The sequence below is a fragment of the Pseudorca crassidens genome, chromosome 6 (assembly GCF_039906515.1).
Source record: "Pseudorca crassidens isolate mPseCra1 chromosome 6, mPseCra1.hap1, whole genome shotgun sequence".
Lineage (NCBI taxonomy): Eukaryota > Metazoa > Chordata > Mammalia > Artiodactyla > Delphinidae > Pseudorca > Pseudorca crassidens.
In genome coordinates, this window is record NC_090301.1 from 15,596,292 (window position 1) to 15,622,514 (window position 26,223).

Genomic DNA, 26,223 nt, shown 5'->3' on the forward strand with positions numbered 1-26,223 from the left:
TCGTGCCCCGGTCCGGGAAGATCCCACATGCCGCGGAGCGGCTGGGCCTGTGAGCCATGGCTGCTGAGCCTGCACGTCCGGAGCCTGCGCTCCGCAACGGGAGAGGCCACAGCAGTGAGAGGCCCGCGTACCGCAAAAAAAAAAAAAAAAAAAAATTATACTCTAGTGAGTATATAATTATTTCAATGTTTATTCATGACTAATTATTTTGAATGACTGAATATGCATATCCCATGTAACAGTTGCATTTTTTATGTTGCTTTCCTTTGTATACTCTATTTTATTATTATTATTTTTAAATTTTATTTATTTATTTTTGGCTGTGTTGGGTCTTTGTTGCTGCATGTGGGCTTTCTCTAGTTGCGGCGAGCAGGGGCTACTCTTCGTTGCGGCGCGCAGGCCTCTCACTTCAGTGGCTTCTCTTGTTGCGGAGCACGGGCTCTAGGTGCTCGGGCTTCAGTAGTTGTGGCGCACAGGCTTAGTTGGTCTGCAGCATGTGAGATCTTCCCAGGCCAGGGCTCAAACCGGTGTCCCCTGCATTGGCAGGTGGATTCTTAACCACTGCGCCACCAGGGAAGTCCCTGTATAGTCTCTTTAAATGGCACTGGTTTGCTCAAAAAGTAAATAAGGCAGGTGTTACGTTTCTTAATGTGATGATACAATAAGATATTACTGCATGCTTTTTTTTATTGCATGCTTTTTACAATATCAATATTAACTAGAAAGCATTTAGGTATACTATGTATTTCTAAACTCTAGTCCATATACAGTATGATTTGGGAAACAATCACTTGCTTGTCTTGATTTCACAAAATCTAACAAGTCCAAACAGGAGATCTTCATGAAACAGAGTTTCCCTACCCATAATTCACATTAATATGAGCAGCTCTAACTGTAATGAATCACAGGGCCTGGCAGGTCAACGGGATTATGACATTAGATCAAACAAGCTTCACAGGCAGGTTATAACATTGCCTTTGACAACTGTTAAGCAGCCTGCAAGAATGACAAGTATAGGGAAGGGCAACCTGCTAGAAGACACAAAAGACACTGTCAAACATTTAAGTGATTTTTCTCAAATCTGGGTGGGCAGAGGGGCCTCTGAGCAACAAGAGAACAGAAGAAAGTCATATTCAAATGTAATATAATTGTTGAACAGGCCCATGCAGGTTGAAATTTAATTGGCATTGTCCCCATATTGGCTGGGATGTTGTGTATAGACTGTTTCAGTGCTTTTCAAACTGCATCTTGCATTAGAGCCCACCGGGAACTTGTTAAAATGCAGAATCCAATCCAGTAGGTCCAAGTGGGGCCTGAGAGTCTGCATTTCTTTTTTTTTTTTTTTTTTTCTTTCTTTTTGCGGTACGCGGGCCTCTCACTGCTGTGGCCTCTCCCATTGTGGAGCACAGGCTCCAGACACGCAGGCTCAGCGGCCATGGCTCACGGGCCCAGCCACCCCACGGCATGCGGGATCCACCTGGACCGGGGCACGAACCTGCGTTCCCCGCATCAGTAGGCGGACCCTCAACCACTGCGCCACCAAGGAAGCCCCCTCTTTTTTTTTTAATTAATTTATTCATTTATTCTGGCTGAGCCAGGTCTTAGCTGCAGCATTGCTGCATACACTCTTAGTTGCGGCATGCGGACTTCTTAGTTGCGGCATGTGGACTCTTGGTTGTGGCATGCTTGTGGGATCTAGTTCCCCGGCCAGGGATCAAACCCTGGCCCCCTGCATTGGGAGCTCGGAGTCTTCCCCGATGGACCACCACGGAAGTTCTGAGTCTGCATTTCTAACAAGCTCCCAGGTGATTCTGCGGCTGCTGGTCAGGGTACAACACTGTGAATGGCAAAGACTATCTCACCTCGCTGAATTGCAGAGGTCGACACAGGCTCCTCAAGCTGAATATGACAGGTCAGAGCTTCCTGAGTGCTTTTTTGAAATACACATTGAAAAAATAAAACCACCTGAGGGAGATGGGGGGGGGGGGTAAGGGAGGGAAGGAAGGGGAGTTTGGTATTAGCAGAGGCAAACTATTATATACAGGATAGATAAACAACAAGGTCCTACTGTAGAGCACAGAGAACTATATTCAGTATCCTGTGAGAAACCATAATGGAAAAGAATAGAAAAAAGAATATATATATGTATAACTGAGTCACTTTGCTGTACAGAGGAAATTAATACAACATTGTAAATCAACTACACTTAAATAAAATTTTAAAAAATAATAAAGACGGGCCAAAAAATAAAAAAAGATTTAAAAAATAAAACCTTCTGAATTATATGAGCACTGTAACATACTCATATAATACTTGAGTCAGTACTGTAAAAAAGTGATAGTATAGTTATTGAAAATCTTAGAATGATATTCCAGTGAAGAAACATTTGAGTGTAAAGAGGTCCTAGAGAAAGATCTGAAAATTCTTTGTAGACGTGGTGACATGACTGCTCACATTTAGAGGAAAAATAATTCTGTCCAGTCCTTTGTCACTGACCCCAGGGAATGTTGGCTCCGAACCCTTGAGTCCTGGCTCCCTGTGCAGAAACAAAACTCCCTGAGGGGATCTTTTGCGGCCCTTATATCACACGAGGAACTGGAGATTACTGGAGACCTAAAAAATATCAGTCTTGCTCTGCAGACTGTTCTAGGTGTGTCTGATATGGCCGCATGATGTTTATGAAGAGGCTGGACCATCTCAATCACAGAGATTGTCACTTCCTTGTTGTTGTGTCAAGTGAGAAGACAGTAACACCACATAACTATTAAAATGGAGAAATGGGATTCAAGATACAGTGAAGCACAAGACTGTGGTACGTGCATAACCCTTTGTTTTCACCCATGTGGTGAGAGCTCAGGGGTGCAGTGTGGAAACCAGACTGTGCCATACCCCTATGCATGTGGAATAATTTTATGGAGGTTTCAGTGTTGGAAAAAAATCAAATAAATTATAGCACTTACAGGAAGCCCTGTGTGCATTTAAAAATATGATTCATGAAGTGTTTATTTCCTTTCCCCAGTGAGCATGGTTTAAGGAACATTCCCACAGACATACACAAACACAGACCTCAGTCGTATTTTGCGATTAAAATTAAGTTCTAGACTTTTAACTGATTTTCATAGCATAAGATGCAAGGCAGCTAATTCACTACTCTACATCTGTCTGCTGTGCCCCAATCAGTGTTCATTTTGATCACCAACAAGGCACAGTTTGGTAATGAGACCAATTCTCAGGCAGTTTTATATGGGTGGTTTATGCGATGGATAAACCATCCATTTGCCCTGTATGGCAAGCTAGATGCTGCTATTTCTCTCCACAGGCAACTTAGCCCAGCTCAACTCTCTAAACCCTTCAAGACATATTTCTTATTTTGAAACAGCATCACAGAGAAGATGGATGGATATTAATTCTGTGGACAACTTGGTTCCCTTTCTTAATCAGATTTGGTAGGTAAGGTTACAGCGACTAAAAGGAATTTTGGAAATCAATGGTTTGTGAATTTTTAAATTGATTCCCAAACAATAAAGGGACCAAAGACAAAAGCACTTGGAAATGCAGATATTTGTTTTATTGCCAAAAACCACATTAAGTGTTGTTCTGTTTAAAAAAAAGAAAAGAAAAATAGACACAGTGCAAGGGAAGATATAAGAAATGCAAGTACCCAGTCAATGAAGAATTATCATTCATCATAGCAAAGTCTAGAAACTTCCTTCTCTTCTAGGAAATCCTTATGTAAATAATAATGGAGCTCAAATATTTCTTTATTAGTTCATTCAATAGTTATCACGTGCTTTTTTTTTTTATTTTTTTTACGTGCTTTTATTTTTGATTGGTTATTACACATCAAAAAATACACTAGGTAGAAAAATAGAAGAGATTAAAAAAATACTAGGATAGAGGAAGAATAAGATCTAGTGTCTGTCCATTAAATAAAAATAACTTCATTGTTTTTGTCAAAAGCAATTCAGGCTCACTATTAAAAATGCACTTCTGAGCCTTCTGTCCATAACCAACTCCTCTTCCCACACATAATTTTACAACTAATGGCACCATACTGTAACCTGTTTTTCATAGACTATATGTCATACACATCTTTTTGTGACTACAGAACTACGTTATTTTAATGGCTATATCACATTCCACTCTATGGAAATACCATACTTAACTCCATCTCATTGGTGGACGTTTATTCTCATTGTTTGCTGCTAAATGCATTAATGAACACCCTTGGAGGGGCAGTATAGAGTGTTATTTAAAAGCATGGATTCTGGGGGAAGGGTAAGCTGGGACGAAGTGAGAGAGTGGCATGGACATATATATACTACCAAATGTAAAACAGATAGCTAGTGGGAAGCAGCCGCATAGCACAGGGAGATCAGCTCGGTGCTTTGTGACCTCCTAGAGGGGTGGGATATGGAGGGTGGGAGGGAGACGCAAGAGGGAGGGGATATGGGGATATATGTATATGTATAACTGATTCACTTTGTCATAAAGCAGAAACTAACACACCATTGTAAAGCAATTATACCCCAATAAAGATGTTAAAAAAAAAAAAAGCATGGATTCTCAAGTCAGACTGCTTAGTTTTAAATCTCAGTTCAGTCTCTTACCAACTGTATAACCTTGGTCAGTTTACTTAACCTCATCTGTAAGACTGGAACAACAATAGTACCTCCCTCATAGGGTCACTGTTAATTACCCTGATGAGGTAGTTAATACATGTAAAGCACTTGGAATGGTGCATAGCAGATCGTAAGTGCTTTATAAATGTTTGCTATTATTTTTTACTTTTATACCTGTGCAATTATATGCATTAGGAAAATGGGCTAAGAGCCTAGAAGGCTCTGAATGTACACTTTAGATCTTAATACCGTCTACAAAGTGCCCTCCAAAAAGCTTATACCAATGGTTTATCCGTAACTTTGAAAACAGTCACCCTTGCTTGGCAGGTATGAGATCTGGAAACTCACTGCCAGTCTGACCAAGCTGGCTACAATGATTTAAGTGTATACCATGGGCAAACGGAAATGGCAAGATCCCAGTTCAGGGACATTAGAGGAAATGACATAGAGTTCTAAACCCAGCAAAATGAAAGTGAAATAAAGACATTTCCAGTAAAACGAAAACTGAGAAATTCATTACCAGCAGAACTATGCTAAAAGAAACACTGAATAGAGTAATTTAGGCAGAAGGAATGAGACACCAGATGGAAGAACAAAACTGTAGGAAGGAATGAGGAACAACAGACAGGATAAATATGTGGATGAACTTAAATATATATTAAGTATACAACAATAAAAATAAGTCCTTGAGGGCTTTAAATATTTGTAGAATTAAATTTTATTTAATAACCCACTCTTCCCAGGAAGTGATAAAGTTACTAATTTGCATTTGATGCTCGTTAATCAAGGATACATGTTGTAATTCTTGGGGACCACTGAAAGAATTGTAAAGACTTTATAACAAGTTAATAGAGGAGGGGAAAAGGGAAAGTCAAAATACCTGCTTAATGCAAAAGAAGGCAAAAAAGAGATAAGAACAGGTGGGGAAAAGTTAACAAAGCAATATAGCAGATTTAAATCCAAATATATCAGATTATATTAAGTGACAACAGACCATATACACCAATTAAAAAGCAAAGCTGTCAAACTAAATTAAAAAACAAAACCCAACTACATACTGCCCATGAGAATCACAATGCAAATATTAGGATACAGAAAAGGCAAAAAGTAAAAGGATGGAAAATGCTCTGCAAATGCTCACCCAAACAAAGCTGCTGTTGCGATATTAACATTAGACAAAGTAGGCTTTGAGGCAAGAAACATTGCCAGTGACAAAAAGGACATTCCATACTGGTAAAAGGGCTAACCTATCAAAGAGACAACCATTTAAAAATTGCATGTATCAAATAATATAGCTTCAAAATATTTCAAAACATGTGAAGGAAAAATTGACAGACTAAAAGAAGAAATAGACAAATTCACAACCACAGTGAGTGATTTTTATATACCTCTCTCAGCAATGCAAAGAACAAGCAGGGGAAAAAAAAATCAATGAGGATACAGGACTTCAAAAAGTACAATTTAAAAAATGACCTGTCATATAAAACACCATATGCAGCAATTACACAAAATGCAACCATATGTGGGGAAATAAAGTAAATCTCAACAAATTGCAAGAAATGGAAATCATATAGCGTACCGTTTCTGATTAAAGGGAAATTAGGCTAGAAATAAAGTTTAAAACAATAATTAGAAAATTCCCAAATATTTAAAATTTAAGTAATATACTTCTAAGTGACCCTTAGGGGAAATTAGGGAATATTTTCAAATAAATGACAATGAAACATAATTTGTTAATACTTGTACGATGCAACTAAACACATTTTTAGAGGTAAAGGTAGAGCCTTAAATGATATATTGGAAAAGAAGGAGGACTAAAAATCAATGATTAAGAATCTACTTCAAATATACTTGAAAGATATCAGCAAAGTAATGCTGAAAGGATGAAAATAATAAAGAACAAAAATTAATACATGTACAATGGAGAAAATTAACAAAACCAAAAGTTGGTTCTTTAAAAAGACTAAAATTGATAAGCCCCTATAAAATGGATCAAGAATATAGAATCAAGAATGAAAAAACAGAAATTACAGATCCTACAAAGATAATAAAGAGACTTATAAACACCATTATGGCAATTAATTTGACAACTGAGATAAAAGGGACAAATTCCTAGAAAAACATAACATATAGGGAAAACAGAAAATTTGAATAGTTTTACATATATATGAAATATATCAATATAATTTAAAGCCTTTTCTCAAAAATAACTCTTCCAGATCCAATTGGGCTACTGATGAATTCTTCCAAAGATTAAAAAGAAAAAAAAAAAAAAGTATACAAATTCTTCTAAAAATAGAAAAAGAGGAAGAGATCCCAAATCAGTTTATAAGGTCAGCCTAACCTTAATACTAAAACCCACAAGAAAAAAATATCACACACCAATCTCACTCATGAATATAGTTATAAAAGTCCATAAAAATCACGTGAGGAGAAAGTGAATTCAGTGATATAAAAAAAGGTAATATATAATGACCAAGTTGAGTTTATACCAGAAATAAAGTTAGTGTAATAATCAAAAATCAATCAGAAGAAATCATAACATTAATAAAATAAAGAAGAAAAAGCATAAGATCATCTCAAGAGATGCAAAAAGTCATTTAATAAAATTCAGTACCATTTAGGATAAAAAAAACCCCAAAACTCATAGCAAATCAGGAATAAAAGTAAACTTTCTAATGCCGATAAATGGTGCCGACAAAAAAAATCTACAGTTAACAGCATCCTAAGGATGAAATATAAAACACCTTCTCCCTGAGTTCAGAAACAAGGATGACCACATCATCATTTCTATTCAATATCGTAATGGAGATCAAAGCCCATGGGATATAAGGCAAACTAAAGAAATAAATATTGGGGAAGCAGTAAATTTGGCATTGTTCACCAATTGCATAATTGTGTTAAGTAGAAAATCCAAAAGAATATACAGCAATTAATGGAATTAATAACTGAATTTACTAAACACACTGGATATGTCAATGTATAAAAATCAATTGTATTTATATATATGGGCTAATTAGAAATAGAATAATTAGAAAATGAAACAAATGCAATTTTCAGCAACAAGCCTACCAACACCTAGGAATAAATCTAATATATTATACGCAATACCTCTACACAGTAAACTAAAACGTTACTGAGATAAACTAAAGATCTAAGTAGAGGAATGTACTATGCCAATGAATTGAAAACCGCAATATTGCAAAAGATGCCAATTCTCCCAAGTTGATCTAGAGAGTCAATATAATCCCAATAAAAAGTCTAGCATTGGGGCTTCCCTCGTGGCACAGTGGTTAAGAATCCACCTGCCAAGGCAGGGGACACGGGTTCGAGCCCTGGTCCGTGGAGAAGATCTCACATGCCGCGGAGCAACTAAGCCTGTGTGCTACAGCTACTGAGCCTGCGCTCTAGAGCCCTCGAGCCACAACTACTGAAGCCCGCACTCTGCAACAAGAGAAGCCACCGTAATGAGAAACCTGTGCACTGCAATGAAGAGTAGCCCCTGCTCACCTCAACTAGAGAAAACCCGCGCACAGCAATGAAGACCCAATGCAGCCAAAAATAAATTAAAATAAAATAAATTAATTTTTAAAAAGTCTAGCATTGGAGAAAATGACAAGCTGATTCCAAAATTTGTATGGAAATCCAAAGGGCCAAGAATAACAAAAAAAGTTTTGAAGAGCAAAGTTGGAGGACTTTTACTAGCTGACATCAAGACTTATTACAAGAGGGAATGTAAATTGATACAGCCACTATGGAGAACAGTACGGAGGTTCCTTAAAAAACTAAAAATAGAACTATCATATGACCCAGCAATCCCACTGCTGGGCATATACCCTGAGAAAACCTTAATTCAAAACAAGACATGTACCACAATGTTCATTGCAGCACTATTTACAGTAGTCAGGACATGGAAGCAACCTAAGTGTCCATCGACAGATGAATGGATAAAGAAGATGTGGCATATATATACAATGGAATATTACTCGGACATAAAAAGAAACAAAATTGAACCATTTGGAGTGAGATGGATGGACCTAGAGTCTGTCATACAGAGTGAAGTCAGAAAGAGAAAAACAAATATCGTATGCTAACACATATATATGGAATCTAAAAAAAAAAAAAAAAAAAGGTTCTGATGAACCTAGGGGCAGGACAAGAATAAAGACGCAGACGTAGAGAATGGACTTGAAGACACGGGGAGAGGGACGGGTAAGCTGGGGCGAGGTGAGAGAGTAGCACTGACATATACACACTACCAAATGTAAAACAGACAGCTAGTGGGAAGCAGCTGCATAACACAGGGAAATCAGCTAGGTGCTTTGTGACCACCTAGAGGGGTGGGAGGGAGACACAAGAGGGAAGGGATATGGGGGTATAAGTATATCTGTAGCTAATTCACTTTGCTATACAGCAGAAATAACACAGCACTGTAAATCAATTATACTTATTACAAACCTACAATAAATAAGAGAGTGGTATTGGCATGAAGATAGACCAGTAAACTAATGGAAAATAGAGAGTGTATGTACATATTAATATATATAAAGAGTGTATAGTCATCACTTGATTTATGACAAAGTTGATATTTCAGTTGGTGGAAAAAAGACAATCTAAATTTTCAATAAATAATGCTGAGTATATTGGATATTCCTATAGAATAAAAGTGGATCAATTCCAAGTAGACTGTAGATCTAAATAAGACAAGCAAAATAATAAAATTTTTCAAACTAAGAGAATATCTTCACAACATTCTTGTAGGCAAAAATACCTTAAACAGGACACAAAAAGTTATAAACACAGGTAAAGATTGATAACTGGAGTATGTTAAAATTAAGAACTTCTTTTCACTTAAAGATACCACCAATAGAATAAAAAGGCAAGGCAGAAAATGGGGAAAGAAATTCTCAATACATACATCTGACCAGTGACGCACCAATACATCAGTAGAGAGAAGACAATCCAATAAAAAATGGTCAAAGATAAACAGGCACCTCACCAAAGAGGTGATCAGTAAACATGAAAAGGGGCTGAATGCCGTTATTCATCAGAGAAATCAAAATAAAAGCACACAGAGATACTGCTACACACCCACTAGAATGGCTAAAATGACTAACGTTAGCAAGGGCTGGCAAGGATGTGGAGAACTGGAAATCTCATATACTACTGGTGGGAGCATAAACTGGTACAATTCTTCAGAAAACACAACTGGACATCTGAAAACTGAACATACCTTATGATCCAGCAATTTCACTTCTACATTCATATTCAACAGTAAAACATACATATATGCTCTAAAAGGCACATTAAAGAAGGTTTTGCATCATTCATAACAGCCTCAAACTGGAAACACAAATATCCATCAGTAATAAAAGAGCCAAGTAAAATAGGATCTAGTTCTATGATTTAATACTATACAAGAATAAAAATTAATGAACCAAAGCGACATACAGTATGGGTGAATATGACAAATGAAATAGTAAAAGAAGCCCAGGGCTGAAGAAAATACACGGTATAATTCCGTTTATGCGAAGTTCAACTAAGGTATGGTGTCAGAGACCTGGGGAGCGGGTACTTTGGGGGAGATGCAGAGTAAAGGGCACGAGGACTTCAGAGGTACTGGTAACGCTATATTTACAGTAACCTGGGTGGTGATTCCTTGGGCGTGCTTACTGATCTCTCCTTATCCTCTAGGTACGACTTACACACCTATACCCAAGAACTAGGTAGCAGGTTTTCTATTTATGCAATTCTCAAGTCCATTAGGAAATGAAGAACTTCCTCTCCATCCCTGGCTACATCAGCAATACATTTATAAAATGAAATGTGTGAAGCACTGAAGCAGCATGTCTTCAGATACTCTTCTCCTACGAACTGGTGCCTCAAAGAGCCTCAAAGCTTCATGCTGCAGACCACTGTTCCAGGGTCCCTTTCTACATGTCAAGACACCTGCCACATTCAACTCTGGGAGTTCTAGAAGCTCCAAAATGGAGCGTCCGTGCCTGAGCAGTATTTACTTTTGCATGCCCCTTTCTATTAAATTTTTCACAAGTTTATTCTTATAGGCAAAACAAAATAATGCTGAAAAAGAATATTAGGCATGTGATCTTGCCTGGTCTCCTACAGTGAATGCAATATTCAGACTAATGGCTGAATCTTGTCAAATCTGACTCAATAAAGTACAAAGAAATAAAAAAGACTGATTTATGAACAGATAACAGATGATATCCATTACAATCCACTCGACATTTACTGGGAACTTACTGTCAGGGACTCTGTTGGGAACTCTGGGGCAAACAAAGGTGAAGAAAATAAGATTCTTAGCCTCAAGGCACTCACAATCTAATGGGAAGACAGACATGAATATAACCAATCATACGCTTATATTATAGCCTGCTCTTACTGATATGAAAGTGATATTTCTACATTAAAATGTTAGGTGAGCTAAGGGACTTTGAATGAAAATCTCTCAAGTGTCCTTTTATCTACTGGAATAGAAATATTTGTATTTAATGTTAAAAGAAACAAATGTCAGGAGATTCACATTCTTGTTTTTTCTGTTGGTAAAATGTCATAGTTTTCCCTAGGATGCTCACTTCTAGGAAATTATCCTAAGCAGAGTTTCCCACAGTATGCTTAGAGGAAACCAGATGACAATGGGAAAAGGGATCCCACAGCACGATGGGAATTTTCAACTAGCACCCTGTGTCCATTCCTGCCTCCCCCTGAACTTGAGATGTGGGAAAGATAAAAAACTACATTCCCTCGGCTCCTTTGGAAATCAGGTTCCACCATTTAGATGCATTCTTGCAGAATTTGGAAAGTGGAAAAGAGGTGGAGGCTACCTTCCTCCTGCTGTTCCTGGGATCCTGCAACATCACAGGAAGGTGAGTTGCAGCAGTAGGTTGGGGAATCCAGCTCCTAGTTTTCTAGAGGCAACAAAGTCGGGTCACAGAGGCTCCAGCCTAACATCTGCTCATTTGGTTGGTAAGTGCCCAGAGGGGAAGACGGTGAGCGCCCAGAGGGGAAGACGGTGAGCACTGTGGTGACAAGTGGCCAGCAGCACTTCGACTTCTGGGTGACATTTCCTGTATTAAATTCTACTTTGCTTAACATACCTAGAGTTGATTCTATTTTCTGCTGTAATGTAGAATCTTGGGCTTTTGTTGTTTTTAAATAAAATTCTGTTGTGTAATTAGCATTTATCAAGCATCCATCAATAGTTGCTAGGGAGGAGTCCAGAAACATACAAAGCAGGAAAAAGAAAACAATTTGAAATTCAGAAATCTCCAAGGGAATAATAAAGAGTTGGCCGGAGACCTACAGTGCATTTTAAAGGAAGCACTCAGAATTTCCTTAACTGGATTCAATGGGGTAGAACCTTGGGTGAGCAACATTACACTGGTTTCTTTGATTTCAAGTGTTTAAGAACCTTTATATACGACTGTGTATTAGGTTGAGGAGGGGCAGAACACTGATCACAAACTGCTTAAGGAATCCTTTTCTTTTCACCAGGGAATCTCATGGGACAACTGTTTTCAGGAGTGTTGTACAAAATGCACCAGAGAGAAATACCCCGCTTTCCTCACTCAGTGATATATTGTAGCAGATTTTTGTGTTACAGTTTTTTTCCCTTAAAATTGGAGTCTTTTTAGCCTTTATTTTTCTACCAGTTGTATTTCTCTCCCTCTCTCTCCCCAGACCCCTCTGCCTTTTCTTACATTTAAGAGTATAATTTAATTTTTAAATTTACATACACTAAAATTCATTTTTTTTCATTTACAGTTCTATGAGTTTCGACAAATGTAGAGACTTAGGGAACAACCACAGCCATCAGGATATGGAACAATGGTATCATCACCCCCAAAACTCTTTCGCTGGTCCTTTCCAGGCAAGCCCTGCCACCACCGTAGCTCCGGGCAACCGCTGATATTTTCTCCATCACCATAATTCTGCCTTTTCCTGACATAATATAAATTAATCACATAATATGTAGCCTTTTGATTCTGGCTTCTTTCACTTAGCATAATTCAAAAGAGAACCATCGTATATATATGAATATATATAAATATGTATATAATAAAGAAGGAAAGCCTGCCTTTTCCAACTGCACTGACGGACCTTACAGCCATTAATGCGAAGTGAAATAAGTCAGACAGAGAAAGACAAATACTATAGGATCTCACTTATAAGTGAGATCTAAAAAAAGCCAAACTCACAGAAACAGTAGAATGGTGGTTGCCTGAGGCTGGGAGGTGGGGAAAATGGGGAGATGTTGATCAAAGGGTACAAACTTCTAGCTATAAGATGAATAAGTTCTGGGGAATCTAATGAACAGCATCATGTCTATAATTAACACACTGTATTATACAATTGAAAGTTGTAAGAGAGTAGATCTTAAATGTTATCACCACCACAAAAAAAAAAGGTAATTATGTGAGGGGCTGGGGTGTTAATTAACTTTTTTGGTTACCATTCTGCAATATATATGTATACATAATTATAATACTATACACCTTAAACTTACATATGTTATATATCAATATCATCTCAATAAACTTATAAGAAAAAACAAGACAGGACCACCCAACATATTACATGAAACAGCAGTTTGTTCCTCGTTATTGTGGAGTATATATAATCCATCGTGTGGATGTACCGAGGTCTGTTAATCAGTTCACCAGTTGAAGGGCATTTGTACTGTTTCCAATTTTTAGAGGTTATAAACAAAACTGCTCTATCAATAAATATTTAATTACATAATGTTCAACAGCTGAATATTGTTCCATATCCTGATATACAATTAATTTAATCTGGCAGTTCCTTATTGTTGCACATTTAGTCGTCTTCCATGTTTTACTGTTTTAAATAACACTCTAACCTCATTCAAATGTATGTATTTGTTCAATTGCTCTTCAGGAGAAATTCTCAAGGAATTCCTAGGTCAAACGGTAGGCATCATACATTTTACTGCTTTTGATACATATTACATGAAAAAGTCCCTTATGAGAATATCCCAGCACTCAATCCCTTATCAACATCGATTGCCACCTTTTAATTTTTTACCAATCTCACAGGCAAACATTTTAAAATGACATCTCATTTTTATTTGTACTTGTTTTACGACTTTTTTTTATATCCCTGTAAATACAGGTGGCATTGGCGCCTCATATTCATTGGACATTTTTATTTTTTCTTTCGGGAACTGCCTGTTCCTGTCTGTTTGTATGCTGGGCTTCTGCTATATTATATTAATCCTTTGCCTGTCACTTAATATATATTTTTTTTTATATACAGAAGCTTTTAAAAAATGGATGTAATCAGCTCTTCTAAACTTTTCTTTTGTGAATTATCACATTTAATATCATGCCTAGAAAGGTCCTTCTCAATTTTATGTTTACATAAATATTCACTTATATTTTCTGTCTAATTTTTCCAAACGTTTGTTTGGAAAAACAGCATGAAGAATATAGGAGGCTTCCTGGCTGAGGCAGACAAAACGTCACTTCGCCCCTAGTACGTTGGGTTTGCTTCTGCCTTCATGGCTTTGAACTACTGATATAAAATATGCAGGATTCCTCTTTTCTAAGGGGTTCATCTGCCTTCTGAAGAAGGTGAATAGTTTATGAAACTAGATTGAATTTTCTTCCTATGATTGGATTGGTTCAGAAATAAAGCTTTATTCTCTGGTTTCAGTGGTTAGTTGAATCACGGCAAAGCATTTCATATCCCTTTCTCTTTGTTCCACTAGTGGGACAAACTAGGAATAACTTAGAGAGCTGCAATGAAAATAACGTGCCAGTGCGTGCCAATATTTTCAGGAATGTCACGGCAACAGTGAGCATTTACGGCAGAAATTCGTGTACGTATTTCCCCAAGGGGCCAAAGAATCTTTTTTTTAAAATAATCATGTAAATAAATGGGAAGGTATCATTCAATTTACAAAAGTTGATTTCACAAACAAATTTTGAAGACAGTGCTTTTTCCATTAAGAGAGGCATACAATTACAAGATGGGAAGAAGCCAGATTCCCAGCTGACCCACCAGTCTGGACCACTCTGGTTTCTGGTGTGAGAAGTAAATTTAATTTTCTTTAAAAAAAAAAAGGCACACGATTATAAGCTTACAGAAAAACTTCACCCTTCAATAAGACTGTAACACACTATATGATCCAAAAAGCAATAACCTAGGAAAAGAAAGAAAAATGGAGACTGGCTTCTACAGAAGGTTTAATCTGATCCCTTACTCTTATTTTATTAGTAAATGGGACTCACGTAGAACACAAATACAACCCACGGTAGTGTTGCATCTCAAATCTGTACTCTGGATCTGAATGTGCTTGTTTTTCATGAGCAGTTGGGAAAAGTGAATGCATTCTCAATACATTCTAGACCTTAAGCATTTACCCGAGCTCCCTCTTCAGCAATCTGGGCTATACAGGTACTTTGGTGTCATTCTCACTGAGGTAAACTACCTCTTCCCCATCACCACCTCACCTGCCCAACTCAGCCTCAAGGGACCATCTCTGTAGCTGCAGACCTAGTCCATTTGGCTTGCCTGCCCAGACACCGGCTCCCCTCCCCCATCAGACTGTTGGTTGTCACACTCTGGCAGGTCTGACAACACATCCTACTGGAGCAGCTTCTGAGGCTCCAGGCCACAGAATGTTAGAGGCCAACAATTGCAGGAGGAAGGATATAAGTAGCTTCTGGTCTGAGGCAAACTGGCCCAGGACCAGACTGTGCCTGCTTTCAGCCCTTTAGGGCTTGGCCCACTGCCCCTAGGGACCTCCGAACTCTGCGTGATTCTGGTGCTTTGACCAACTTCTGTCTCTGCGTATCTTCTGTGGGCTGCACTCAAGGCTCAGTCCAGTTCCCCCTCCTAGACTTAGGGCATTTCCAGGAGTCTATGCACCTCACACAGAATAGGTGGAAAAAGTTACCCCAACTGTGGCTTTTTAGACGGCACTGAGAAAGGAGATAAAAAATTAATTTGCCTATGTTTGTTGTTAGGAATACAAACCATGAGCAGTTCTTGCTGGAAATTGTGCAAAGTCCTAATTTTGGTTCAATTAATATAGAAGCATAAAGTGCCTTCAGTTTCCCTTTGTATCGTCCTAACAAATGGCTGTCTGGCTGTCTGAACTCCTCGTGTGGTGGTTTGACTAAAGGCAATTTATTTTGTCTTAAACACACACACACAACAACAACAACAAAAACTTTAAAAACAAGAGGGGATGAGTGTTTTACCATGAGCACTTATTACTTTTGAAACCAGAAATAATCCTCTATTTTAATGAAAGGGTAAAAATACTTCTCTCCAAGGTAAAGAGAAAAGAATGTGCATAATATTGTGGTGACTGATGCCTAGAAACACAACCAAATTCCCTTTTTATCTCAGTAACTAACTCACCCAACAGGGTATAACAAAGTAGAGCTTTGTAGGGTGTAATTTATATTACAATTCGCTTTCTCTCTATGTTAAGTAAGGCAGTTTGAAGTAAGACTTTTTTTTAAAAAAAAAAAAAAGTAGTTTCAAAGAACTTGAAAAAACACACCCAAAATGCTCTAGTCCAAAGCCAGAACATAGTTTTGTATGGTCTGCAGATAATTTAATATTTGAGAAACCTTTTCAACATTCTCCAACTCCAACCAAAACTAAAGCAATATTTAGGGGGAAAAAAAATGAGTAAGCAAATAAAACCTAATATCTATATAATTATTCACAGATCAAGCAATTTAGGGACAATAAAATAGAACAGCATTTCAGCTAACTCAAGTTTAAAATAATGGAACAACTATTCACTAACCTAACAACAACAACAAAAATTCTGGCTAATTTTACTGTTAATATATTAGGGATGATTGCTTTATCAGTTAAAAGACTTAAAATCAATTCTGTATAGGTTGGTTTATTTTCGGTTTCACAAACATAGTATGATCAGCCTTCTTGATTTTCTGTAGTCCTCCTTTCCCCACAAACATAACGTCCAGTTTTGAGTCTTTCAAACAGTAGGAAAATGCAATGATGTCAATGTACAAAGTATGTCACTGGTGCTTTGCCTGCCGTCTTCCGGCAACAGATGCATTTTATTTTGGAGAAGGGGCCCTCTCACACGCCAGTACTAACCCTAGCCGTCACTGCCAATCACAGCCCCTGTTCACATAGGCTGGCTTCTGGCCCAGCTTGTCCAATCACAATCCCCTGCATCCCCTTGGACAGTGTTTGGTACAGCAAGTGACTCATTATCCAGGCTAGGCCAATGAAAGTCTCCACTAGAATCTTTTCAGGAGTAACACAGAAAGAATTTAAGCCTTGGGTCTAGCATCAGAGAGAGGGCAGCCCAAGAGTATAGATCCACCATGTAGAGACATACAGAAATGACCTAGGGGGCTTCCCTGGTGGCACAGTGGTTAAGAGTCTGCCTGCCAATGCAAGGGACACGGGTTCGAGCCCTAGCCTGGGAAGATCCCACATGCCGCGGAGCAACTAAGCCCGTGCGCCACAACTATTGAGCCTGAGCTCTAGAGCCCGCAAGCCACAACTACTGAGCCCACGTGCCACAACTACTGAAGCCTGTACACCTACAACCCGTGCTCCGCAACAAGAGAAGCCATGACAATGAGAAGCCCGCGCGCCACAACAAAGACCCAACACAGCCATAAAGAAAAGAAAAGAACCTAGGGAAAGAGTGGGGGACACTTCCAATAAAGATCTAGACCCAGAGGCCCACACTCCCAGTGGCCACCTGCACCTCTGTCCTTCCTACAGTGTGGTTATAAAAACCAGTGTGGGGCTTCCCTGGTGGCGCAGTGGTTGAGAGTCCACCTGCCGATGCAGGGGACGTGGGTTCGTGCCCCGGTCGGGGAAGATCCCACATGCCGCGGAGCGGCTGGGCCCGTGAGCCATGGCCGCTGAGCCTGCGCGTCCGGAGCCTGTGCTCCGCAACGGGAGAGGCCACAACAATGAGAGGCCCGCATACCGCAAAAAAAAAAAAAACAAACAAAAAAAACAGTGTATTTCCTCTCCAGCTTCAACAAGTTTGCGCTGGTTTCTGTTACTTGCATTCAAGGCATCCTGACTCACGCACAAGGTAACCACTTGAGTTTGGGCATTCTCAATCATGGTGAACATACTTACTGGCTTGTTTTTCCAGTTCCTGTTCTTTGGGCTCTGCCTTTGCAGCCCACAGGGGTGGCTTCTGGGGCCCTGTCTCTGCTCTGCAACCCTGCCTCCCTGCCAGGCTCCCATGCCCAAGGGTAACGCCCAGTCCAATCAAAGTTTCATCTCTGAGAGTGAAGGTCTGGATGTGAGAGAGAAGTTGTTAGGATCTGCGTTCTGTGCACCGTGGCACTCTGCAGGGAGAGGAAGACACGTATGAAGCTGAGTTGTTCGGCCCCATCTGTGTTGGATTCCACGGGCTACCCCATCTTTCCAAGACACCCTACCCTCTCCCCTGCCCCTCCAGCTGGCCGTAATTGGTTTACTTTCCAAACCAAGGGAACATGAAATTATACACCAAAAAACTATTTCTGTAAGTCATTGGTTAGGATGCTTTTTACTATGGGAAATGTACAATTTCAATAAAAATCAGCTTGGGCAATAAGGAACAGCCAGCCTACAGGTAGTGTGGGCCCAGGTATGGTACAAGAATGTCATCAGGGCCCCTGTGTTTTATTTCCATGTTTTGCCATAAACAGTGCTGACTTCTCTCAAAGGTCGATTCCCCCAAAGGCCCCAGTTGGGGCCACCTGTGTTGTTGCTCACATTCAGCAGGAGATGGAGAAACGTTTCCATGCATGGAAGAGCATCATCAGATTTGGAAATACTATCCTGGCAGTGGTGTCAGAACAGCTTTAAGACATCTTTAAGAGTCAGAACTAATGTGACTTGGTGACTACCTGACTGATGGGTGTGGGAAGAGAAGAGCTAGGACAGCGCCCAAGTTTCTCCCTTGGGCGTCCCGGTAGATAGAAGCAATGCCAGAGCTGGTTTGGCCGGATGGTGACGCCACATGCAGGTTCAATGCCTCCCCATGCTTCACTCAGACCTGCCCAGGAGTCAGCCAGAGCCTGTCCAGAAGCCTGATCTCACAGCAAACCACTCACCTTTGACAAGAGAGATTTCTTACCAGGTGAGATAAGCAAATGACTGCTCTCTGTGAACCGTCCTTCCTGTTTACGCACGGAGAACCATTTATATGAAGCTGGTAGCCACCTGAATGACTCGCGTGCTGTGAGCCTCCTAGCTGGGTGCAATTAGAGCCGTTCATGCTGTGGACACAGTGGCTGCCTATACAGCACCTGCCCCCACTTTCCTTACACCTTCCAACTCTTCTTCTGTCCAGGCTTGTGCCCTGGCCCAGCTCTAAAGGACAGTCTAATAGATGGCTCTCAACCCTGGCTGCACACCGAAATCAACTGAGGAACTTTGAAAAAACACCAATGCCTAGGACTGTATCTTTTATTGTGGTAAAAACCCCACATAGCATAAATTTAACCATCTTAACCGTTTTGAAGTGTACAGTTCAGTGGTATCAGGTACATTTACATTGCTGGGCAACATCACCACTGTCCACCTCCAGAACATTTTCATCTTCCCAAACTGAAACTCTGTACCCATTAAATGATAACTCCTCATTCCCCCTCCCCTCAGGTTCTGGGAACCACCTTCTATTTTCTGTCTTTATGAATATAAGCAAAATCATAGAGTATTTGCCTTTGGTGATTGCTTTATTTCACTTAGTGTGATGTCTTCAAGTTTCTTCCATGCTGTAGTGTGTCAGAATGTCCTTCCTTTTCAAGGTTGAGTAATATTCCATTGCATGTATCTATCACATGTTATTTATCCACTCATCCATCCATGGACACTTGGGTTGCTTCTACATTTTGGCTACTGTGAATAATGCTGCTGCTATGATTGTAGATGTCCAAACATCCCCAAATATTTTCTTTGAAGTTTTCCATGGGATTTGAATGTGCAGCCAAGGTTGAGGACCACCAGTGTGTGGCAGTCCCTAGAGAATGTGAAGAGTCCAGAGGAGAGGCACGCCACCTTAGCTGGCCTGATCCAGCTGTTCCATGCTAATTATAACACTTATCACAGCCAGCAATCAGTAAGCTCATACACCTGTCTCCATCAATGGATCCGGACACCTGGGAGGGGGAGGTAGGTTTTGTTCACCTCAGTATCTTCTAGATCTCGCTCCAAGCCTGTGACCCTGCAGAAGCTTATTAAGTTGCTGCTAAATAAAGACAACCAATCCATAATTCAACTCCATCTTTCTATTAGAACTAACCATTCCCCTTTGCTACTAGAAATTAGGTACCATTCTACCCTGGGCCATGTCTGTGGCTGTGGAGCCTGACTCAGACCTGGGCCTGAGTCAGGGTTTCAGATCTTTTTTTTTTTTTTTAATTTGTTTAATTTTTTGGCCATACTGTGCAACATACTGGGATCTTAGTTCCCCGACCAGGGATAGAACCCACACCCCCGCTTTAGAAGCGTGGAGTCTTAACCACTAGACCATCAGGGAAGTCCAGGGTTTCAGGTCTTTATGAGACAAAATTATACGTGTGAAGGAGTCCTGCACGGCAATGGTGGAGGAGGATGGGGGTGGGAGGAATAGTTGCTACTGCCCCTTGTTCCAGTTTTTTCTGGAACGGATGCTCCAAAATGAGTGGTGGGACCCATTCCTTAGATCTCAAAGAGAGGTCTAAACGATCTTCCCCACAAATTTGTGCTTCCCTACCCCCAACCCACTTTTAAAACTAAAGACAGACACGTAGCTGGATTTTTATTGAGGTGGGTTTTCTGTGCCCTCTATTCATGTCTGCAGCTCCACATTCTCATGTTTACTTTGGTTTTAATTTTAACCTGCGTTCCTAAGATCGCTTTTTATTAAAACCAATGGAAATTAAAAAGTAGCCCCAGATAAAAGAAATACTCAAACACCCGAGAGGGTTCTGCTTCATTCCATATTTAAGTCTGTGGACGTATCTGGAGAGAACCTCTTTATAATGAGGAGCAGTGGTGTAGCAAATTGAGAATGCTCTTCTCCCCTTTCCCCTTAAGTCTTAGAAGCCATGAGACACACTGTGCAATGGGATGGGAACAGCAGGGACGTGTCTTGGTAGGTAGATAATAAGGCTGACCCCTAATTGCTCCCGTCGTATTTTCAAAATCTGGGCCCCCTTGCACCGGGCAGCACTCCAGGATCAGGGTAGGGCAAAACCAGCAAGGTCACACAAATGCAGGACTTTATTTCAGACTGGGATATTTTGCAGAAAGTTTCTGCCTTGATTTTGATTTTTTAAGTAGCGCATGAAAATCATTTCTTTTGATTCTGGAGTTGTTTGGCACCCCTTCAATTTCCTGCCTGACTTGCCTCACCCTGGGTCCAGCCCTGACTCCACTCACGTCCCCGCTTTCCTTGGAGTTATAATTTGTTTTCTTCTTGAGAGGAAAGCATGACGTTGCTCTCTGCATCTCATGCAGCCACAAACATCTTTCTCCGGGTTTACTTCCTCCCTGTTCTCTTCTTCTGCCCATTTTGACAAACTCTCTCCCTAAATCCGTTCACCTCTGCGGCTTCTGCCGTTCCACACACACACACACACCCCCGCCACCGCCACCTTTCCCAGGATGACCAACATCAGGTACCAGGAAGAGATACAAGAGGGCCGGTGAAGGCCGGCCTTTCCCTCTGAGGTCATTTTTTTTTTTTTTTGCGGTACGCGGGCCTCTCACTGTTGCGGTCTCTCCCGTTGTGGAGCACAGGCTCCGGACGCGCAGGCTCAGCGGCCATGGCTCACGGGCCCAGCCGCTCCGCGGCATGTGGGATCTTCCCGGACCGGGGCACGAACCCGCGTCCCCTGCATCGACAGGTGGACTCTCAACCACTGTGCCACAAGGGAAGTGAAGCCCCCCTTGAGGTCTTCTGCTAACATAATTTTTCAGCTTCACGTGCAGAGTAACACAATAAGCAAGGGCCTAGTCCTTTTTAAAGAAACCTTTCTTGCAGCAATTATGATGATAAATAGTGCCCTTGGTAAACCATGGCCAGCATTATGCTCTGCAACTCCAAGGTAGCTGGCTGGAACACTAGGAAATAGAACTGAGTAATTTTAACTGTGCTAACTATGGAAGCCCTGAAAAAAATGCCTAATACAGTAAAAACATGGACAGCTCTTTAAACGCAAAGCCAGTATGGAAGGAAGCGAGCTCATGATTTGGGCTCTTTTGACCTGGTGGGACTCCTACCCTGCAAGGGCAGCTGAGACCCCCAAATTTCACACCCACATCTTCGAGGACCAAGTGGAGGACCTCATCCATCACTCACATCCCTGACCCTGGGTGTTTTTCTGCACCTCTTGTTGCATCATCAGTAAACCGGCATGTAAACAAACTACCTGAATCTTTGTTACCATTCTAGCTTCCAAGTCATGAGGGTCTAGCCCAGTTCAGCCTCCTTCACATCATCTTAATGATTCATTACTATTATTATACATGTGCCAGAAGAGAATAATTCCGTAATTCATTGGCCTGATGGGAAATATAATTACATATGCAAATAACTTTTAATAAACACATACTAACCACACTCCTATTCAGATAATCACCCCAAGACCTGCCCACAACGGCTTACCAGGACTGTGTGCATCCCAGTGTAAAGTCGGCTGAGACTCACCAGCGTGGAAAACGCCACAGCCGTCATCAGTCCCAAAACAAAGGGATACTGCAGGGGGAGAAGAGAAAACAAGGACATTCGGTCAGGTTCAGACACATACAATTTGATGCTGTGGAAAGGAATAGGATTTCTGATCCCGTAACTCCTAGTCTCAATCTCATATTCCCTAGACCAGCAGTCTGATGATCTCAAATCACTTGAAAAATGGGAAAACTAAGGAAAGAGAAGGGGAAGATGTCTAGGAATATAGTTCTGGAAGTAAGTTTCACAACATATTGACATGCAAATAAGACACAGCAGAAAACTTGACCTTAGCTATGGTGCTACAAGTTTTAATAGAGTAAATAATTTTTTATTTCTATTTTTAGATTAAAACTTATGAAGTATACAGTATTTCCAAGAGGCAAGGTAGATAGACAGTGCTGTCATTTGGAAGTCCAACTAGCTACTTCCCCATCATGTGCTGTGATGGTAAAGCTTGGCAACAACCAGCTTCTTGAGGAAGCCTGGGAACAACAGCCCCATGTTAAGACTGGGCATATTTCTGTACAGATGTCAAGGCAAGAGTCCAGACTTCACTGAATCTTGACATTTGCTCGTGAGTAATGAAAACAGCTGGAGGAATCTGGCTAATGACAAGTCATATAAAGAACACACAAATATCCTGCTTATGAGCTAGACACAGAGCTATAATCCAGTTGCTTCAACTACTGATGTCTGTGGTCTTCCGTGGTAATAAGGATAAAGACGATAGAGAACTGTCTATATTATGTGAAGTGCTTTATGGTCACTATCTCATGTATCTTCACACAACCGTATGAAATAGGTTCTATTACTAGCCCCAGTCCACAGATGAGGAAACCCTTAACCTTGATAATAAGTTGCATTAGTATTGAACTTTAGCACAAAGATGCTTGCCCATCCATCACCCCTCACAACAGGAGCTGGGGCTCAGAGAGGTACAATGACTTGCCCAAGGTCACACAGCCAGTAGTGACACAGTCTGAACCAGAAGCCACATCTTCCGAGTACAAGCCCGGCATGTTCTTTCCAATGCAACATCTGAGTATAACAACACAGGGTTGTGCATCTTTTCTTAAGATTTATCATTAACTGGGTCTCTGATTTTAATCGAAAAAGTGTTGAAAATTAATGAGTTAATGCATTCAGAATTTAGAGGTTGGTATTCACCTGAACATATATTTATATAAATAAACCCATTTTTAGAGCTACTCATGAGTATATAACCCCAAAAGCTGAATACATTTATTATTAAAAAATTAAATAGGAAAGAAGTGCAAAACAACTCAGGCCTTACGAAAACTATTGTGGGACTTCCCTGGCGGTACAGTGATTAAGACTCTGCACTTCCACTGCAGGGAGCACAGGTTTGACCCCTGGTCGGGGAATTAACATCCCGCATGCCGAGCGGTGTGGCCAGAAAAAGAAAAAGAAAAAAGAAAAGAAAATCGTTTCATCACGTAAGCTGTAAAGACATTTTTAAGAAGATCCAGGTGGCCTTAAAATGAGCGTATAAATGATTGCTGTTGCTTTCCTGCAGTCAGCGCCATTGATTTTTTTTTTTTTTTTGATTTTTGTTGATTTTTTCCTAAGAGAACCATGTTCACAGGCTTCTCTTGATGCTGACAGCAGCCCGATGGGGGTCAGTGTTGGGCCCACTATGTCCTTCTGGGGCAGACGGCACGGGATATGACATAGCTCAGAAGTCTGCATTCAATTAATTCCGATAGTACTGGGGAGCTCAGACATTGTTTGATCCTGGCATGACATTTAAGTTACAAAAAAAGATTATACCTAGTTAGATATGATACTATACACTTGTCCCTTTGCCATTTAGGAAACTGAGATCTGACCCCAGGTGACCAGGTAGCAGACCAGGTACAGCCAGGACCTGACACTAATCTTATCCTCTTCCAATCACATCAGGCTGACACCCCATTTTTGTACAACCTGGAACATGGAACACCCCTGGGTTTCTGGTGTAGAGGAGCAGGAGAAGCAATACTATCATTTACATACAAGGCTGCTAGAGTTCATGAAATCTAAATTTTCCAACGGGTAAAAGGTAAAATTTCTGAAATTAAGCACAAAACTAGAGCAAGAGTTCTCAGAAAGGAAAAATAAATCTTCATTGCAGTAACAGTATAGATTTTAAAAGGTCTTACTATAACTGGCATTTAAGCAGATATTAAGTGAAATTCTTCTATTTTCAACAGTTATTAATCACCTGTCATTTAGACAGCTTTCTAGAAAATATGGAATGATTATTTCTAACGGTTGAGCCCCCAAAAAAGGCAGAGACATCTCTGGGGGCTAATTTGGGAACAGACTATTTCACCCTGGGCCCTGGGACATGTAGCTGGAGGATTTGGTGAAACCATCTCAGCCCTGGAGGATCATTTACTAGGATATAAACCCCTCGAGTCTCTTGCAAACAGAGGGTGAGAGCACCTATTCAGTGCCATCTGGTCGGGCAGCTCAGCGTGAAAATGCCTTCGGAAGCGGGATGCCACACACTCGGGTTATGTTTGTGGTGCTGTTGTCATTATTATTTTTTTTTAATTAACTAATTTATTTTTGCTGTGTTGGGACTTCGTTTCTGTGCGAGGGCTTTCTCTAGTTGAGGCGAGCCAGGGCCACTCTTCATCGTGGTGCGCGGGCCTCTCTTGTTGCGGAGCACAGGCTCCAGACGCGCAGGCTCAGTAGTTGTGGCTCATGGGCCCAGCCGCTCTGTGGCATGTGGGATCCTCCCAGACCAGGGCTCGAACCCGTGTCCCCTGCATCGGCAGGCGGACTCTCAACCACTGCGTCACCAGGGAAGCCCCTGTTGTCATTAATGGTGTCCACTTTCACTCTTGGGCACAACCTGCTTTGGGTACTAAATCATATGGTCACTTCATTTATAAAGAAATTGTCACTGACTGCTCAGTAAATTTTTGTTCCCCATCTTTATTTCATAAACTTCAAAGTCCTTCAAAAAAAGAAAATCCTGAAGGGAAACTCTTTGCTGCCTCATCGTACGGATGGTGTTACACGGGAGGAAGGGGAGTCTGCGCCTTACCTGGTATCTGCCCGTGGTAGAGATAAGGAGGGTGAAGGAGATGGCGGTGGCTGCCATGGCGTGGGTGGACGGCATCCCATACTCAGCGATCACTCTCTTCTCCAGTTTCACAACAGGAGGGGAGAAGGGGCGGGGCCACTTCAAGACATCCTTGGCCACCTGGCCAATATACATCACCAACTGCCAAACCAAAGGATGGAGGTAAGTCTAACCAAATGAGCAAAATAAACTCCTAGGTTCTATGAATTTATTTTGAGGTTTCCTGTTGGTTGGCTGAAATCACCTTTCTCTCTGACCCCAGCGGCCTATGGGGAAGTCTTGTAGGAAGACATTTTAGTTGTTAAAGAGAGAAACAGGCCGGGACTTCCCTGGTGGCGCAGGGGTTAAGAATCCGCCTGCCAGTGCAGGGGACACGGGTATGATCCCTGGTCCGGGATGATCCCACATGCCGTGGAGCAACTAAGCCTGTGTGCCACAACTACTGAGCCTGCGTGCCACAACTACTGAAGCCCACGTGCCTGAAGCCCGTGCTCCGCAACGAGAGAAGCCACCATGAGAGGCCCACGCACCACAACAAAGGGAAGCCCTTGCTCTCTGCAACCAGGGAAGGTCCAGGCACAGCAACAAAGACCCAACACAGCAAATAAATAAATAAATACATAAATAAATAAATTTCTAAACAAAAGAGAGAAAAGAGAAACAGCCCTTCTGGATTCCAGAGGGTCACTGGGCAACTAAGATATGACACTAACACGTCTTACTTATTTTGGTCATATATTTAACATTTGTATAGCTGGTATGTGTGCCAAGCACTGGTCTAAGAACTTTAC

General features: G+C 40.9%; 1 protein-coding gene across 18 annotated transcripts in view; it reads right to left on the reverse strand.

Annotated features, from left to right (window-relative positions):
* SGPP2 (sphingosine-1-phosphate phosphatase 2) overlaps positions 1–26,223 on the reverse strand; it is a 133,035-nt gene that overhangs the window by 26,137 nt on the left and 80,675 nt on the right. For 17 of the 18 annotated variants that reach the window (XR_010944222.1, XR_010944216.1, XR_010944217.1 and 14 more), the window contains exons 3-4: positions 25,394–25,573; positions 22,270–22,359 (exon numbers count right to left, since the gene is read on the reverse strand). Coding sequence is in view for 1 of the 18 variants with exons in the window: in XM_067740434.1 (XP_067596535.1) it covers positions 22,270–22,359; positions 25,394–25,573 (270 nt within the window). In the remaining 17 variants the exon portion in view is untranslated. The remainder of the gene's footprint in view (positions 1–22,269; positions 22,360–25,393; positions 25,574–26,223) is intronic. The other variant, XR_010944230.1, reaches the window with a different exon arrangement.